Genomic DNA, 17,144 nt, shown 5'->3' on the forward strand with positions numbered 1-17,144 from the left:
ATGTATATATGTCTTTACTATTTGGAAAATAAATTTATATTTTAGAACTGTTACAGAATAAAAATACATTTTAAAGAATGTCATTTCTGGCAAAATTCTTCTGAGATGATTAGGCTTTGCTTGCATATCTCATTGTTTTGTGACTGCGATTTGTAAGCTGTCTTGGACATTGTTTTTACATCTCTGGTTCAAATACAAAGCCCTCTCTCTATGGACTTATAAAGGAAAGCTTTGTCTTATTTTTATTTTGCTGCAGGTAGGTGTTTGTGGGTAGTTCATGGGCATTCTTCCACCAGACCTACCCACCCTCTCTCTTCTCATTCTAAAACCACTGAATATATTGCCTACTCCTGCTGCTTGGACTTTTATCCAGCTTAGTCTCTCTGATGTGGCTTCCATTGTTCTGTATATCGTAGCTATTCGCACCGGAGACCTCAGGAACCTTTTCTTAATGAAGTCAAAGGAGGGAGTTCTCTATTCCTGTGGTTTTTCTCCCCCCCCCAAAAAAATCTCTGCTGCTCTTGACATAGCTAGCTAGAACCTGATCTTTGATAACTTGCATCTTGGACTCTTTATTTTGTATCTTATCATTCTTTTTGTTTGTGTCATTGTGGATTCCACTATTTGTTCCTAGGCCTGAGGTGAGATTAATTTTTAATAAGGTCTGTTGAGGTTATGAATGGGCCTTGTGCTGCGCTCTGTGCCTGTATCAGAACAAGAGGAATATTGTCCTTCAGTGGAAAAGTCTTCAATTTACAGTATTTCCTTGATGAAGATGATGAGGGTTGGTAGATGGAGGCATGAGGAAGGTGAACACTTTTATTATATATATCCTGTATTTCAGAATGATAATACTTGCTTCCATGGCTCTCACTCCCCTGACACTTATGTGCAAGACAGATACTTACCTGTCTTGGAGGCATTCAGTCACAAAATGAGGAGTTGTAACGCTTTTTCTAGAGAAAATTGTGTTGGCAGTAAGATCAGGCTTTTGTTTACTTCTCAGTTAACATGAAATGGGTGAGGATACTTTTTTATTTTTAAATGTTTTGTAGTTTGCAAACAAGATAGTGCATTACATGTAAATGCATGTCAGGGAAGACAAAGCTCTAGTTAAGTTAAATACTTAAACTTCTTGCTCATCCCCAGTGTGTGTCTGCTATAGACCTTATGATCAATCTTGTTACCAGACAGAAATAACCTCAGATTAAGGGCACTGGAATTGCTTGGAATGAATGCATTTTCACCAAAGGATTATCTCCTCCCATTCATTTTGTTTTGGGGAAACATATGCAAGAATCCTAATGTCTTAATTTAACAGGGATAATTGGCCTGGCAAGACTTAATGTTGTTCTGGGCTCTTGGTTTTGTGTTTGTTTTCTTAAAACAATAATTAAACTTACTAATTGATTCTATCAGAAACTGCATTGGAATGCAAAATGAGCTGGGGCTTCAGTAACTGGCTTATTTTCCTGTGAGCGTCTTATAAAACTTTGCTTGAGGCAGCAAATCTATTCTGCATTAAAAATTGGGTCCTAAAGTTATTTGTAAAATCATTTAGTACTTTATACATATATCAGTGAACTGGTGGTCAAATCCTTAAATTGTTACCTATATTTTAATGAATTCTCATTGTGAGGAATTTTTTCTGATTAAGTATTGACTGACAATTTGGAAAGGGATCCTCAGGTTAGAACTGAAGATATTATAATTTGGATGTATAGTATTTTTATTAAGGATGCTGGAAATTTTGCTGTTGTCTTCAGTGGAGATAGTATTCCCTATGTGATTCTTAAACATTGACAAAATTGCTTTTATTTCTGCAGGTTTTGGGTAAGTTAGGTGGTTTGCTTCCTTTCCTCTTCTAATAATTCATCTTGGAAACTTCCTCATCCCTTATTTGCCTGTTGTCCTGACTTAACGATAATAAATACACAATTCTGCTTTTATCAAGTGCACCATTTATGAAGGTGGGATGGAGTGAACTGGTGCTTTAAACCCCCTTGGCTGCTGCCCTTTTTGGTGACTAAACTAACATGCGACTGGTTTATTTTTAGAGTGGTTACTTTGTTCCGTGTCCTCTTTTGTGGAACTGGCAATGGATTAACTTCCTTTCCCACTGTTTTCTTATTGTGGAATATGTATTAAAGGAGGTTACATGCCTCTCCTTCACAGATGGCCTCATTCAGTACTCTGCAACAGCAAATATAACTATTTGATTCAATCCAAACTGGATTAAAAACAAAAGAAATCACAAGCTGTTAAAGAGAGTGGTGAATGCAGGTAGATAATAAGAGGTATTTAAGGCTAGGCACCTTGCTTGGGCTCCCAGAAGGGGCTATTACAGTGTTGCTCAGATGAGCATCACAGTTTTTCTGCATTTAAATTATCTTTTTTCTGTTGGGTGGTCTTTTGTTAGCCTTGGGTCTGTCTGAGCAAAGATATTTTTCCTGTATAGATCACACTGTGAGGTTGGGACCATTGCCATTTGTGTGGAAGGCTTTTCCAAACATCTGTGGGACGTTGTTGGGCGGACAAATTGGCACTGGGTAGAGATGGGTAGGACAGAGCTTTGGAAGGAAGCTCGAGGTCCCCCTCGGGCAGGATGAGCTGGCGCTGTCATTCTTGACAAGTGCTAAACCACACTGCTTTTGAAGACCAGGGTGTTTACTAAGGTGGTGGAATAGGCATAAACTGTGGGGAAAAAAATTTCTTAAATGTTCATGTGTCCTGTTTAAAAAAAGTTTTCCTGGCACTTACGATCACTTTAGTGAACTCCATGCGTAGTGTTGTATGGATTTGTTACTGCCCTTTTCTTCAGACTTACGGTTATACATCTTGCTGCAAAATGTGATAGTCAAGATGAATATTTAATGTCTTCGTATCTGCCAGAGACTGAACATTAATGGCTACGTTCTGCACGGATACAAGCAAACCTTGTTTATTTACAGCAAAGCTAGTGTTGATTTTACACGCTACATAACAATATGAGCAGTGTAATATTTAAATATACTAGAAAAAAGAAAATGCAAAGAGCTGTGTTTTGCAAATCCTTTTGAAGGAGATGATCTTCAAGTAGGAAACATCACTGGTGTACAAAAGGGTTTTTACAGGTGTGATCCCTACCACTTCCTGGTAGGAAGTGACTTTGTGGGCAGATAAAGGAATGTCAGGTCCAACATGTAGTTAAATCTAGAAGGGTAAATTATTCCTCCATAGGAGGAATTCTCCATAGGAGACAGGGTTCATGAGAGAAGTTTATATGGCTTTGAATGAGGCATGTTGTGTTTAGAGAAGTGATTGTCTGCTATTCTAATGCTTTTTTTCTCTTTTTTTTCCCAAGTTTGCTGTCTTATTTTGATAACCACAATGATCTTTAATACAACAAATCATTTTTTGTTTGTAGTATATAAGGAAAACTTATTTTAGTTGACAAGGACTTTTGATAGTCTTTATATAAGTTGTCAGAAAAGATAATTACAAAAATATATTCTAGTATTGCTGTGTGTTTGTTGAACTCTCTGGTTGGTAGCAATAGTTATGAGGTTGAAGTGTGATTGAGTAATAATGGACTGATTATTAGAGAATTAGTGAGTGCTGGAGGGGAACATTAATAGATCTGAGACCTGATTTTTGCTTTGGTCATGGGGGTATGTTTAAAATGGCTGCATCACCTCCATGGTATTTCCTTGGGACGACGTGGGAGGCTCGACCGCAGATTTGCCCCATCTCTTCAGCGGTGTGATGGTGCTGATGTACCAGCTTCAGCTCGTCTTTACTCTGTTCCTTTTTTTCCTCATCTGTTGACTTGTGATACAAAACCGGCTTCTGTAAAATGGTTGTGAAAGCTATCAGTAAAGATGACCATAGAAATTTTAAATATAAGTGGTCTGCTTTCCAGGTAAATGGGGGCTGCTTTTCCAGATGGGCTGCAGTAATTTGGCTGGCTCTTTGTCAGCATGCTCGCAGTTCATTGTAAATCTCAGAAAGGTCCTTATTTACTTTTAGTTAATCATAAAATGCTCATTAGAGTTATAGCACAGTAATTACGTATGTATTTAACAATAGATAGCAATGCTTTGTAAAAAAAGAAAATGTATGTCAGTCACGTGAAGTTCTTCAGCAGCTTTAGGTGTTTTATATTAGTGCAAATCTGTGTCAAATTTTGTATAAAGGCCTCTGTGTCAGTTGTTAACATTTAGTTCTTTGGTGCAATGCTCTGAGCAGTTTAATTTGTTTTTGGAGTGATTAATAATTGCAAATTTAAATGCGTGTAAATGATAATCTGAGTGAACTGTTTTTATGAATTGTTTCCCCAGGAGCTGCTTTTATCCAGTGTTCAAATTTAGAATGTATTTTTCTCTTTGCTCTTTTAGTATATGTGTGTATAAACTAATTTCACTCTCCATTGTTGAATTCTGAATTTAATCAGTGATGTTAACGTGCCGTGCATGTTGTTTTTGGCTTTGTACCAGAATTTTGTTGGCATTATCTTTTATTTTCTAGTATTAGAACATAAGTAATAGAACAAAAAAATGAATGTATTGATAAGCAACTTATTGTTAGACATTAACTTTCGGAAAGTTCTAATAATTGAACATAAATGACAAGTTATGTTATTCCAGAATGTTTGACTAGAAATAAATAATTTTTGAGTTTTATCTCTGCTGGTCACACATCTGATTTATATCATCTGTTGATCTGTAGAATTTCTTGCCTGTCACTGTTTCAAGGTTGTTCTTACAATAAGGGATGGAAGCTTCTATTTTTAAAAACAATGTTTTAGGACAATAGTAATTTCCAGGAGCATTTTTTTGTATTCTAAAAATAATTCCAAGAATGTTTTCCCTTTAATTTTTTTCTGAAAGTACAGTGGAATCTAACCTTAAAAGTCAAACAACGTTACATTAGAGTCAACAAAGTCAACAAAATTACATTAGATCAAATCCTGTATTTATCTTTGCTTCAAAAAAAAAAAAGAAAAAGGAACAAGTTAATTTTATTGCAGATCTTTTGATTGAATGGTATTTTCTGTTTTCTTCGGAGAGTCAGTAGTTTGCAAGAAGATAAAAATGTATCATATGCAGCAAAGTCTAATGAGTGTTTTCTAAATAAATAATTTTTGGTTCACCTATTCATTTGTTCATTCATTTTGTACTGCAGGTTGAACTTCAGTTTCAGTTAAATCGCTTACCCCTCTGTGAAATGCATTATGCCTTGGACAGGATTAAGGACAACAGTATTTTGTTTCCAGATGTCAGCATGACTCCCACCATACCCTGGAGTCCCAACAGGTACAAGAATACAAACCCTTTAATATCAAAGATTGTATGGTAATGCAGTACTGAATTTCTCATAACAGATGGCTGAAATCTGCCTTAGAACAAGGAACATGCCTTGCTCTTCATTAACAGTGAGGATGGTTCAGAAAAGGAAGTAAAACTGTTCTAAATAAAACAAGAAAACGGATCCTCTGAGGACTAGAATCTGTTAATAGGTTTTCCCTGTGGTTTTATAGGCATTGCAGTTGTATTGTAGCTGTAGAAAAAAAATCTGCTATTTTTATTTACTGTTCTGCTGTTCTTCACTGAAAATATGCGTGATACTTTATAGGAATATAAATTCCAGTTACAAGGAGTTTGCTGTGCAGGATCTCAAGCGTGCAGGCTTCTATTTGCAAGGAGCGATCCATTAGTACCCTTTGAGTTTGATGTAACGAGCCCAAATTTGGGCATATCACTGAGGGGGATGACTAAGAAAGGTGTGGGAATGATTCGTGGAAGGACCAGCACTGCACTTGCAAGCACTCCTGAGATTCTTTGTATACATGTCTCAGTTTCCTTTATGAAATGTAAACCCCTATGTTATATAAATACTTTTAAGGAAACTTAAGGCTGATGCAGTGATGCAGTGAAAATAGTTTGTCTCAAAGAGGAAACTTAGGGAAGAGAAATGTGAGGCTGTGTTGCTCAGGGAATATGGTCAGTATTCTTGGTGCATAGGGAAGGATAAGAGAGGCATGAGGTTTCTGTACTTAGAAACCAGGGAAATGAGAGGCATGTGGAACTGATAGCCTGTACAGCACGCGAGGAGGTGCGTGGTGTCGTGAAGGTGAGAATTAAGAGTGTGATTGTGATGCAGTGCAAATCAGAAGATAGTGCAAGGATTAAGAGGAAAGCGATCTGGCCAGAAACCTGAGACAGCGAGATAATGCAAGACAAAAATTACTGGAGAAATTTTAGTTTGTCTTTGGAAGTGTAGGAAGAACAGAGACAATAAAAGGATGGGTGCAGTGTTCTGGGTGAGGATGCTGCATGCATCAAAACTGTGGCAGTAAAGTTCCTGTTTTATGTCAGGAAATTTATATTTACAGAAACTCACATATCGGTTGTAGTTGACATAATAATGTTTTATATTTTTTTTTTTTTTACATAAATGATCTATATATATATAATGCTTGTAGTTCAGTTTAAGTCAGTGTAATAAGCATGGTTTTTTTCCATCTGGTGGCTTGGTTTGCCTTACCTTGAGAATCAGTACTTCTAACTGCCTCACAACTGTCTTTCTCTGTTTTTTCTTCTATTTTTGTTTTACATCCCTATTACTTTCCAGTATTTCTTGGTCTTCTGCCAGCTTGTTGTTCATGGCTGTCTTAAAAGTTAGGAATTCAGTTAGTTCCCTCTTGGTTTTACTCCCTGTTGCTAACTATGACTGAATAGAAACTTTCCCACTCTGTAAGAAGCATAGTGCTTGTACCAAAGCAGATCACATTACTGAAGTATGGCCACATGTGCAGCAGTGACAGGTGTTTCTTACTATGCATGTCTACTTTTAAATCTGTCAGTGGGAATATTAAAAACTGTGTCTACGGATCTTTAACCTCTTACGCTCATTGGAGTTTTCTGAAAGCATCTTCCTCTTAATGCTGCTATCACTAGCTGGTTACAGCAGAATAATTTTTTTAGACTGCTTTCCCGTTTGAGGTATGTGCCTTAATGATCTCAAAAAAAAAAAAAAAGAGATAAGTTTGTAGACAATTGGTAGCCATTAGTGTTTTAATTGTTTTTAAATTTCATCGTAGATAACATTTACGAAGCCCTGGGCTTGTATAACTGTTGACTTTTAAAGTTGACAATGTAAATACTGCAGGGAAGAAACATAACTAATGTTACATTTTGCATAGTAGTAGTAGAAAATCATTGTATGTCTACTTGTTTTGTTATCAGGTAATATCAGCATATACTTTTTCTAAAATGTGTAATATGCAGGTTAATTATTGTTAGGTGAGGTAATGTAAATTGAGAAGCAGATTCCTTCTGAAAAAAAACTCAACTGATTTATTGCAAACATCAAAGTTTTGTGATTAAAGCATGTGATTGTTTTGCTAGATTTGTTGATTTGTTTCGGTGTGCATCTGAATGACACAATCAATACAGTAGCATATAGAATCTTTCATTTCTTTAAAGCTTTTGAAACCTTACCTCATGTCGTTTCTGACTAACAGTGGATTGTCACAGCTGCTGTTTTTAAACTCTGTTGCCTCCTTTTGTACAGGCAATGGGATGAGCAGTTGGACCCTCGACTAAATGCTAAGCAGAAAGAGGCTGTTCTGGCTATCACTACTCCACTTTCAATACAACTGCCTCCTGTTCTTATCATCGGTCCCTATGGGACAGGAAAAACATTCACTCTGGCTCAGGCAGTCAAGCACATACTGCAACAACAGGATACTAGGTGAGATGGGGCACTAAATATAGAGCGATACTTGGTTAGCAGAGAAGATGTAATTTTTTACTTAAATTCAGGTGAAAGGTAGAAATACAGGATTTCCATCCAGGTTAAAACCAAAGAAAACCCAAGCCATCCGTCATTGTTTTGAATGATAAAGTAATTTTTATAGTCTTAGCCTGTATTTTCCTTTTAGAACAAAACTAATTAAAATTGACAGTATGTAGAATGACTGTGATTTGCTCGACATGGAAAGTCTTGCAGTATGCTAGATAATAAAAGCTGTTCCTTACTTAAAATCAAGTCTAGATTAATAATCACAAAATAATTATTGAAAAACTGTTTGAACTTTAAATCTTTTCATAACTGAAGGATTTGAGTTAAAGGGATGAATCTTGCGAACTATGATAGGTTAGCGACTAGTTTCATTAAGACAAATATGCAGGAAGATGGCCACTGTTTCCTTTTTTTTGTATTCTACTGCTTTGAATTGTTTTCTGTTTCTTCATTGCTTTTTTATTTGCACCATTTATTCCAGCAGGATTCTCATTTGCACCCATTCTAATAGTGCTGCTGATCTCTACATAAAGGATTATTTACATCCATATGTAGAAGCAGGCAATCCCCAGGCAAGACCTCTCAGGTATTTTTTTAAGGCTTATTATGTATCTATAAAATACTATTCTTAAGAAAAGGTGTCTATAAAAAACGTTAAAGAACTTTTAAAACATAAAAGCATATTGGCGTTACCAGCAGTGCTTTTAAAAACATAGACTAAAAGGAATGTGAAACATTGTCAACATAATTTTGGGTCATTTGTTAAATAAAAACAAAGACATCCTTTTTTAAGCTTTTATTATTCTATTGATAAATGTGTCTTTCCTAATGAGCAAACTTTTGATATGCTCCTCTAAAAGCTACTATGATAAAATAAAATGAACTTTATTTGTATTTTAATTCCAGAAAATTTTGACTCACACTTACATTGATAATTTGGAAACTGGGGCTACCCACCTGGCTTTTTGAAGAAAAAATTTTGATGTCATAGGAGCTATATTTAGATAATCATGTGAAAGTAGTTTTGCCTCTTCTGATAAGTCAGTTTGAAGTCATCATATATATGGTTAAATGTACTTACCAGGGATATTTTGGGGAAGTTAGTTAAGGAAAAAAAAAAATAAAGAAGAGGTGAAGACTTTAAGAGGAAGGAGAGTAAACTTGCATAGAAATAGTTAAGGAGGATTTATTTATGGGCAGAAACCTGCTACTGGGAATATTTTGCACAGTAATCACAATATATACTGTATATTGCTAGCTTGATATATATTTTTTAAATTATGGGCATCATTTTCTGAATGCCAGTGTGTGAGTTTATTATATTACTAAGAAAATGCCTCTGTATGTTTACTTGCTAGCTATTAAAAGCCATCCTGGACTTATATTTTATGCAATGCCAGTAAAGCCAATGAAGTTAGGTGAAAGGGCTAGATTTACAACAGGTGTAAATTCTCTTAGGTTTGCTGGCTTTAGTTGCCATGTGACATTTTACAGACACTGAGGATCTGGCCAAGGAAAAGGTGGCAGCTTATTTTTGAAAAGTTACCTTTGATCTGGCTGTATTTTAACAGGAATTGTCTTAGGGTGATTTGTAAAGCACTTTGTGATGAAAAGCATTATGGTGTCTTAAATTCGTGATGGTAAAAAATGTCTGTAATTGACGCTTTTGGGAATATTGAGGTATGATTTAACAGAGCAAGGAGTTAAAGTTAAATACGGTTTTATTGTGGTTGCTGTATTCAACTATATAGTCCAGTCTCAGAAATACTTATGAAAAACATACATAAAAAAGCGGTATTTTTCTTATGATTAAAATATATATACATATTTGCCAAGAAAACTACAGCACATAATTTAAAAGTCCCTGAATGCTTGAATTTAAGTATAATTGTCATAGTATTTGTTATGAAGCCTTCAGAAAGTGCTGCTGTAGATTATATGATATTTTTCAAATAGTCATGATACCTCTATAAAAAGTTAAAGTTTTAGAAAATGGAAGCCCCTCTGGAATTGTATATATATATTTATGGGTACACAAGTATGTAAGTTTTCAAATAAAAAATATTATATATAATTGGGAAGCATATGTTGTTTGAAAGCTAACTGCACATTGACCCAGTCTGGCAGAAGTTAAAGAGTCAGTTTATCTGAATTGAAAACTAGAGCTATGTGAGACTCCTAGCATAAAATTAATTATGGATCTGTTACCTTTCTTATTGGCTGCTGTCAAGATATGTTTTCAAATTAAAATCATTACTGTTAGTTTAAACAGAGTGCTCTGAGCCTCTTGCAATATTTTAAAGGAAACATCAGGTGGAGTAGAAGCAGTTAATTATCAAAGCTCTGGGTGTGCTGCTTGCAGAGTTTGATGGTTTCTAAATGGCTGAACAGTTTGCTTTAGATTTTTTTCCTTATTTTAGTCTACAAGTGATGAGTTGGCTGCATAGTATCCTTGCTAAAAATGTTTCCATAGCTTAGTGGGGAGCACCAAAATATTTATGTTGTTTTTGAAGAAGGAAAACTTAATTATTTAATGTTGACTGAGTACTGAGAACTGTGTAAATATTTCTGTAAATTTATGTGGGTAAGAAGTACACTAAATAAATTATCCTGTCAATGATGCGACATAAAAGTTTGAAGTCTAGAGTTTGGTTTTTTTTGTTTAAATATCATGTTATAAATTCATATTTTTTCCTAACAAAATAACTATCTGTGCCCTTTGGAAAATGCAAAGTCAGAATGAACACTGAGAATTTATGTTGAGTCTAAGTTCTGCACCTAAATAAAATACCAATGAAGCCTGAAGGCCAAATTCTCATAGTCCTGATGCCCTTAAACAAATTCATACCCAGAAAAAAAAATATGCCCCTGGGTTTGATTAGATGATTCAGCTGTATTAGAGGCACACCCCAAAACCTGACTTTACTAAAGACACTTTTATTAGCCCAAATTGCACCTGAGAAAGAAGTCCCTTGTTCAGTGTGGCTAACTTATATCATGACATTTTCGAAGTAGTCACATCTGTCGGGTGTTTTTATGCCAGTGGTGAATAATAGCTCTGGGATACCTTTTTGATCTCACATCAAAATAAAAGAAATTAATGGGTAAGCAGCAATGCAGTTGGAAGTGCTGTCAACCAGTCTGTGAGTCACACATAGCTGAATTTCTGTAATAAAAGTGCATGGTATAATAATGTCTAATAACCATAATATTTTGCATTTCAATAGCACCTTTCATCCACGAATCTCAAAGTGCTTTACAAACATAAACTCACAATAAACTCATTAATCCTCACAGCACTCCTGTGAGATGGTGGGTAAGTATTACCCTCAGTTAAGACTGAGAAACTGAATCATATGAAAGCTGACTGAACGGCTGGGATAAACAGAGCAGGGTTCTCCTGCTCCTACTACCTTGTTCTAGCTGTTAGGCCATGACTTCACATTGTGACACTGGTGTAATAACAGATTATCAAATAAAGCTTATCAGTTTGGCGGATAAGAAGGGAATATATTGGGGTAATGTTAGAAGATTCTTGTTCTGAGAATGACTCGTGTGGTGTTTGCTTCTGCACTGAACCCAATTCTGAGCTGGAGTTCCCTTTGGTCATGGAGCGTCAGTTTTGGTTGGTCGTGTTGTCAGAAAGCCATTCAGAATACTGCAGTGCGTTTGCACCTCTTTGCATTTCATTTTGTGCTCGTGGTCCAAAAGGGACATTGTATTTTCACAAACCAAATTTATTATAATCCTAATAATTGTTTCTCTCATGTTGTATGGAACTGAGCTGTAATTTTCAAACGTGGGTGAACATGTGATGTTGGAAGTCCAGCCAGTGCACTCATGTTTTGCTCTTAGGTGCATAATTACACTTTTCCAAATACTTTATTAATGATTTGGTGTTTGTAATACAGGAGCAGGAGAAATCAATCAGAGGAAAATAAATAATGAATAGATAAACCAAACAGCATTAAATCCCATATTTAGAACTGACATTAGTTCAAATAATTTAATCTTAATTTGCTTTGGAAATAAATTAAAAGAACTTTCATTCTAAATATTAATATCTGTACAGTAGTTTCTTGTAGTTTAAAGGTTCCACTTTAGATTCAGAGTTCTTACTTGGTACAGGTTATATTTTTGAGGAGCACCCCACAGAGTCCTTTGACATCTTTATCCCGATCCTCAGCTGCTGTGGTTTGGTGTATTTCTGTATACCTCTGTGGAGTTATTTGTACTCTCTTTCTGGGGCATAATCTTTGTGTCTTCTCTGTTCCTCTTCCATTTAGCTAGACTGGCTGTAACATTTCATCACTTTTTAAGAAAAATTCATCACTGGTCTCATGATACGGTGTGCTTAAAATTATCTTATGTGTCATGGAAAGGTATTTGCAGTCCAGGGCTTTGCTGACAATGTCCTGATATTTTAGACTCTAGACATCCTTATTGGCACTGTTTTCTCATTCTTTTATATGGTGTATCATAATTATGGCCCTGCGTGATAAAAAGATGAATATACTTCCTGGTTGGTTCTTAGAACTCAGAAGACACACAGTATGTGTAAAAGGAAGTACAGGATTTTATTTATGTCTTTTGAATTTTTTTTTTTTTTAAAGATCCTGTGGCTGCAGTTGATGAAGTGTGCAGACCACTGCAGCTCTGTCAGTTCCAAGACTATGGGCTATATTTATATTTCAGCTGAGGAAATATTTCTTTACAATGAGTTTACTGATAGTTTAAAATGAAGTAGACATTGATGTGAGGGTTGCAGAACTCAAACATATGAAGAATTTACAGATTTCCTTATGTGAATTAATCCTTGGTAACTGTTCCTGTATGTAGTAGTGCACTGCAGCAAATAATGGAAGGTGAATCCAAGACATTTTAGCATATTTTAGCATGTAATTCTGCATAGTTGTGATGTTTTCCTTCCTGAAGATGATGTTTATTTACCAGAAAACAGACTACTAACATTTGAAACATTAGACTGTCACGGTGTTCAAACTATATAGAAAATAAACTCCCGTTTTCTTTTCTAGGGTATATTTCAGAAATCGCTGGGTAAAGACTGTCCACCCAGTTGTGCATCAGTACTGTTTGATTTCAAGCACACATTCCACCTTTCAGATGCCACAGAAAGAAGACATTCTTAAGCAACGAGTAGTAGTCGTTACTTTAAATACATCACAGTATCTATGTCAACTGGATCTTGAACCAGGTAAGATAATTTCTATACAAGGAGTGTCCATGCTTGAGAATGATCTTCCTCTTACCAGTGTCAGTTCTTTACCCAATTCTTTGAACTGTTAAAAAATAAAGAAAGTAAACAATGATCATCTTAAAATGGTCTTCTCTTTTTTTTAATGAATAAATGTTTATTACAAACCTATAAACTGCTGGCTTTCAAATTAACCTTATCCTTATTCTTATTGTGTTTTTTCCTTATTTAAAAAAAAAAAGCAATACTGTCTATGATCTGATGTTTCTGAGATCCAAGAGGGAAAATTCTGTTTGAGATTGTGACTTTGAATATTATGCTCATTAAGATCCTTACTCAGTGGAGCATGTAAGCGTAAATATACATGGAGAGCTTTTTCTCTTTTGTGAATTGTTTAGCTTTGCAAACAACTCCCACACATACAAACCCATGTTATGTTAATGTGATACTTTAGGGTTGTTTTCTAAACTGAAATGTATTACACTGATTTTTTTGGAGGGGCAGAGGCTGCTTAGGGTTTATTGTTTTCTTGATCTCCAAATGAAATCCATCTGCTTATTGGAGAAGGTGGAATTTCTTTACAGAAGTTGTTATGGTTAATTTTTTATGGCTAAGTTTAGGCAGTTGTTGCAATAAAGAAAACTAATATGGAATTTATGGTAAATATTTTCAGGTCTTTAGATGGAAGTAACTGCTTTGTTTGGCAATGAGCTGTGTACAGTCATGCAATAGTAATGTGTGTACAGCTGTATGAAATTAATGTTTTCCAAAGAAAATTGCTCCATTTGTATTTATATAATCTTAATTGGATGGTACACTAAGTCTTTGTTTCAAACCTTAATATGTATCAATGTATAAAACCACTTCTATATCTATCCTGAATTTACATTTCATAAAACATAAGTCTACCGTGGCTCAGTTTTTTTCAAGTGCATGTTATCCAGTGCATAGACTTCCCCCTCGCAACAAACCTTTTGGTCCAATATTATCATAAGATTGAATTTAAATTTTCCTTCAACTTCTGTTCCTTTTTTCCCCCCGACATTCCTTAAAGCCCATAACCAGCAAAGTGCTCAGGTATGTGTGCAATTTTAATGGGAAATTTAGTATATAAAATAGTTAATAGGACTCAAGTACATGAGGAAGTCCTTGCCATTGTCCAAAGCTCTTTAAGCCTCATGGTGATGAAAAGATTTTCAGATTCTAGAAACCTACTAAGGGAGGTCTGCCAAGAGACATTTCCCCTTGGTATAAGGAGAGCTCAGATAAAACACTTGTTTAACTTCATGTGTACAGAAGAAAGAGGCAGATCTGTGGGCTACTGCTAATGTCACTGGCAATCAGTTGACCACTGTCAGTCGTTTGATGGTTTGAAAATTGTTTGTGTGGTTTCTAGTAGTTGCTAGAAACTAATTTGTATAAGCCATACTGAATTTTTTTCTAGTTTTGATTGCTCTCAGTATACAGAACTTTCAGTACAGTTTCTTGTATTATTATCACTGTTTATTTTATCGTATTTCAAGTTTCATTTATTTGCTGATTTCTCTGTTTTACAGGTTTTTTTACACACATTCTGTTAGATGAAGCTGCGCAAGCTATGGAGTGTGAAACTATTATGCCTCTAGCATTAGCTAATAAAAACACAAGAATTGTCTTGGCTGGAGATCACATGCAGGTAAGAGCTATAGAATTTTTGAATGTAAAGTGTGTATAGATAAGATATGTATTTATATATTTAAGGTATTTATCCGCTCCAAATTTCTGTGGTACATGAATACCTCCTAATCTGTAACGTAGACTGACAGTATTTCTGCTAAGTGAGAATGTGCTGTTGTCTCCATTTTACAGTAAGGGAATGGAGGCACAAAGCGTGTGAGTTGTCCAAGGTTGCGTAGGAAATCTGTGATAGAACAGACTTGGGCCTGCTCAGCCACTGTGAACTATATGCAAGTAAAATTTCATTTTAAAGAGGAAGATGCATAAATTTTACCAGTCATATAATAGATGGGGAAGCCAAGGAAAAGTCAAGGGATGTTATTTTGTATGGGGATAATTATTACAGTCAGGGTAGAAATTTCTCCTACTTTTTATGACTGGTATTCCCTATTGATTTCTGAAAGAATCGAAGAATACGGATAATGCGTATTATGATTTGGTCAACTTTTTTTTTTTATTAGAAGCATCATAAGCTGGTAAGGATTTAAACAAGTAAGAAATAGGAAATGGAAACTAACCAGTGCCTTGATGTTACTGTCATGTGCCTAGGAATTGCTTGATTTAAAGAGTTTAGAAGAGTTTAAAACGTTGATTATGCATGTCATTTTGCAGCCTGTAGGCATGAGAAAGCATGCTTGGAAAAGTCAACCTTCCTTACTTTGTTGATTTAAGTCAGATTTATTTGTTTTTATAGATTTGCCTTTAATTCTCTTGACATTTCACAATAGCGATAGAGTGGACGTTTGCTTTGGTATAGTAATAAACTTAAAAGTAGTGTTGCCACCTGTGATTTAATACTAGTAGATCATTCCAAGTCATCATAGTAATCCTAAGGACTGGGATAGTGCTTTTTAATTACAGATTTCAAAAGTGCTTTTTAAGAGATTGGAATTCTTACCACTTCTAGCTAGATGGCATCAGCCTGGCTGGATGGCTGGAGTCTCCACTTGGCCTGTGTGACTCAGGCTATATGCGTAAAGAGCTGTTCTATAGCTCAGGTTCTTACAGAAGCTACTCTATGAGGTATCCAGTATTTAAATTTCTAAAACTAATATCTATCTGAAGTGAAAGTCAAACTCAGCATCTGAATCGTACGTATTCAGAATGACAAAATAGATTGGCTTAATTTCTACATTTTAAAATTTTATTTTAAAAATCTTTTAATCGTCTTTGGTTCTATTTTTTCTGCTGCAATAGATGATGTTTTTATTGTTAAACAAACCCAGTAGTAGTTTAGTGTAATAGTAACTAGACCACTTGGGTTTTAGTTTTTCCAACAACTTCGTATTTAACTTTTAAAAATTGTGCTACAAATTTCTATATTTTCTGATCTGTACTATTTGTGGTAGTAACTTAACTGTAAAGTGCCTGTGTACTTCATAGAAGTACATTGTGTAATGTCATTCAAAACGCAGTTTTTGGGGTTTTTCTTGTGTGGTTTTTTTTGTGTGTGTTTTTTTTTTTTTTTTCTCGAAACAGCTCTCCTTTGAGTTATTCATCCGTGCAAGGCACAAAGAAAAAACAGATATAAGGGTTCTTCTCTCCTCTTTACATAGTTACTGAATGTTTTATTGTTCCTTTAAGAGCATGCTGGTCTTTTGTCACTTCTACAGTAGGAATGGGCGTTTCTATGGAATAGCCATGGTATATGTCTTCCTACTATGAATGCATGGTAAAAGTAAGGTTTCATTTTTGTTTTGATGCAAAATACATATGTTGGGAGCATGAAATTCCAAGTCCACATATTTAGTTACATTTTCTTTGTATGTGTGTGTCTATTACAGCTCAGTCCTTTTGTCTACAGTGAATTTGCCAGGGAGAGAAACCTTCATGTTTCATTGCTTGATCGGCTCTATGAGCACTACCCTGCAGAATTTCCATGCAGGATCTTGCTGTGTGAGAACTATCGCTCCCATGAAGCTATCATCAAGTAGGTGTGAACTTTTTCACTGTATCATGCTTTGCTTTGACTGGTGTGAGTGAACAAACCAACTCTGAGCCAAGCACAACTGAATGAAGAGAGAAGCATTACCTGTTTCTGTAATGAAATCTTAAGTTGTTTCAGAGTTCTTTAGTAGAGCAGTTCTTTGTTACTAAGTTGAAATTCGGTCTCCTACAACAGGCGCCAAAGGTTCAGTTAGGCAGTTGTATTACAGACCCCTCATTCAGTCGGGGGTACTTTGGCTGCAAGACTTGCACACTAAGCAAAAGAAGAGCTAAGAGTATATAGGGTCTGTGTTTCTTTGAACTGTTTCAGAATTTTAGAATTACTGGGATGGATTATCTTGGAATGGTAAGCTATGTGCAATGTAAGGAGCGTACAGATATACAACTATGAACAGAAAAAAAATGGGTCAAATTTTGGGCATGTTTCTTCCCTGTTGTCTTCTTTTATTGTGTCTTTCAAGACAGATTAATCAGTGGGTTT

The 17,144-nt window shown here is 35.4% G+C and overlaps 1 protein-coding gene across 5 annotated transcripts in view; it reads left to right on the forward strand.

The window, feature by feature from the left end:
• HELZ (helicase with zinc finger) overlaps window positions 1-17,144 on the forward strand; it is an 87,025-nt gene that overhangs the window by 39,641 nt on the left and 30,240 nt on the right. For 3 of the 5 annotated variants that reach the window (XM_068413184.1, XM_068413187.1, XM_068413188.1), the window contains 6 exons: window positions 5,164-5,294; window positions 7,555-7,734; window positions 8,267-8,371; window positions 12,822-13,000; window positions 14,557-14,675; window positions 16,501-16,646. In XM_068413184.1, coding sequence (XP_068269285.1) covers window positions 5,164-5,294; window positions 7,555-7,734; window positions 8,267-8,371; window positions 12,822-13,000; window positions 14,557-14,675; window positions 16,501-16,646 — 860 coding nt within the window. The remainder of the gene's footprint in view (window positions 1-5,163; window positions 5,295-7,554; window positions 7,735-8,266; window positions 8,372-12,821; window positions 13,001-14,556; window positions 14,676-16,500; window positions 16,647-17,144) is intronic. The other 2 variants (XM_068413185.1, XM_068413186.1) reach the window with 2 other exon arrangements.

This window comes from Nyctibius grandis, chromosome 15, assembly GCF_013368605.1.
Source record: "Nyctibius grandis isolate bNycGra1 chromosome 15, bNycGra1.pri, whole genome shotgun sequence".
Taxonomy (NCBI): Eukaryota; Metazoa; Chordata; class Aves; order Nyctibiiformes; family Nyctibiidae; genus Nyctibius; species Nyctibius grandis.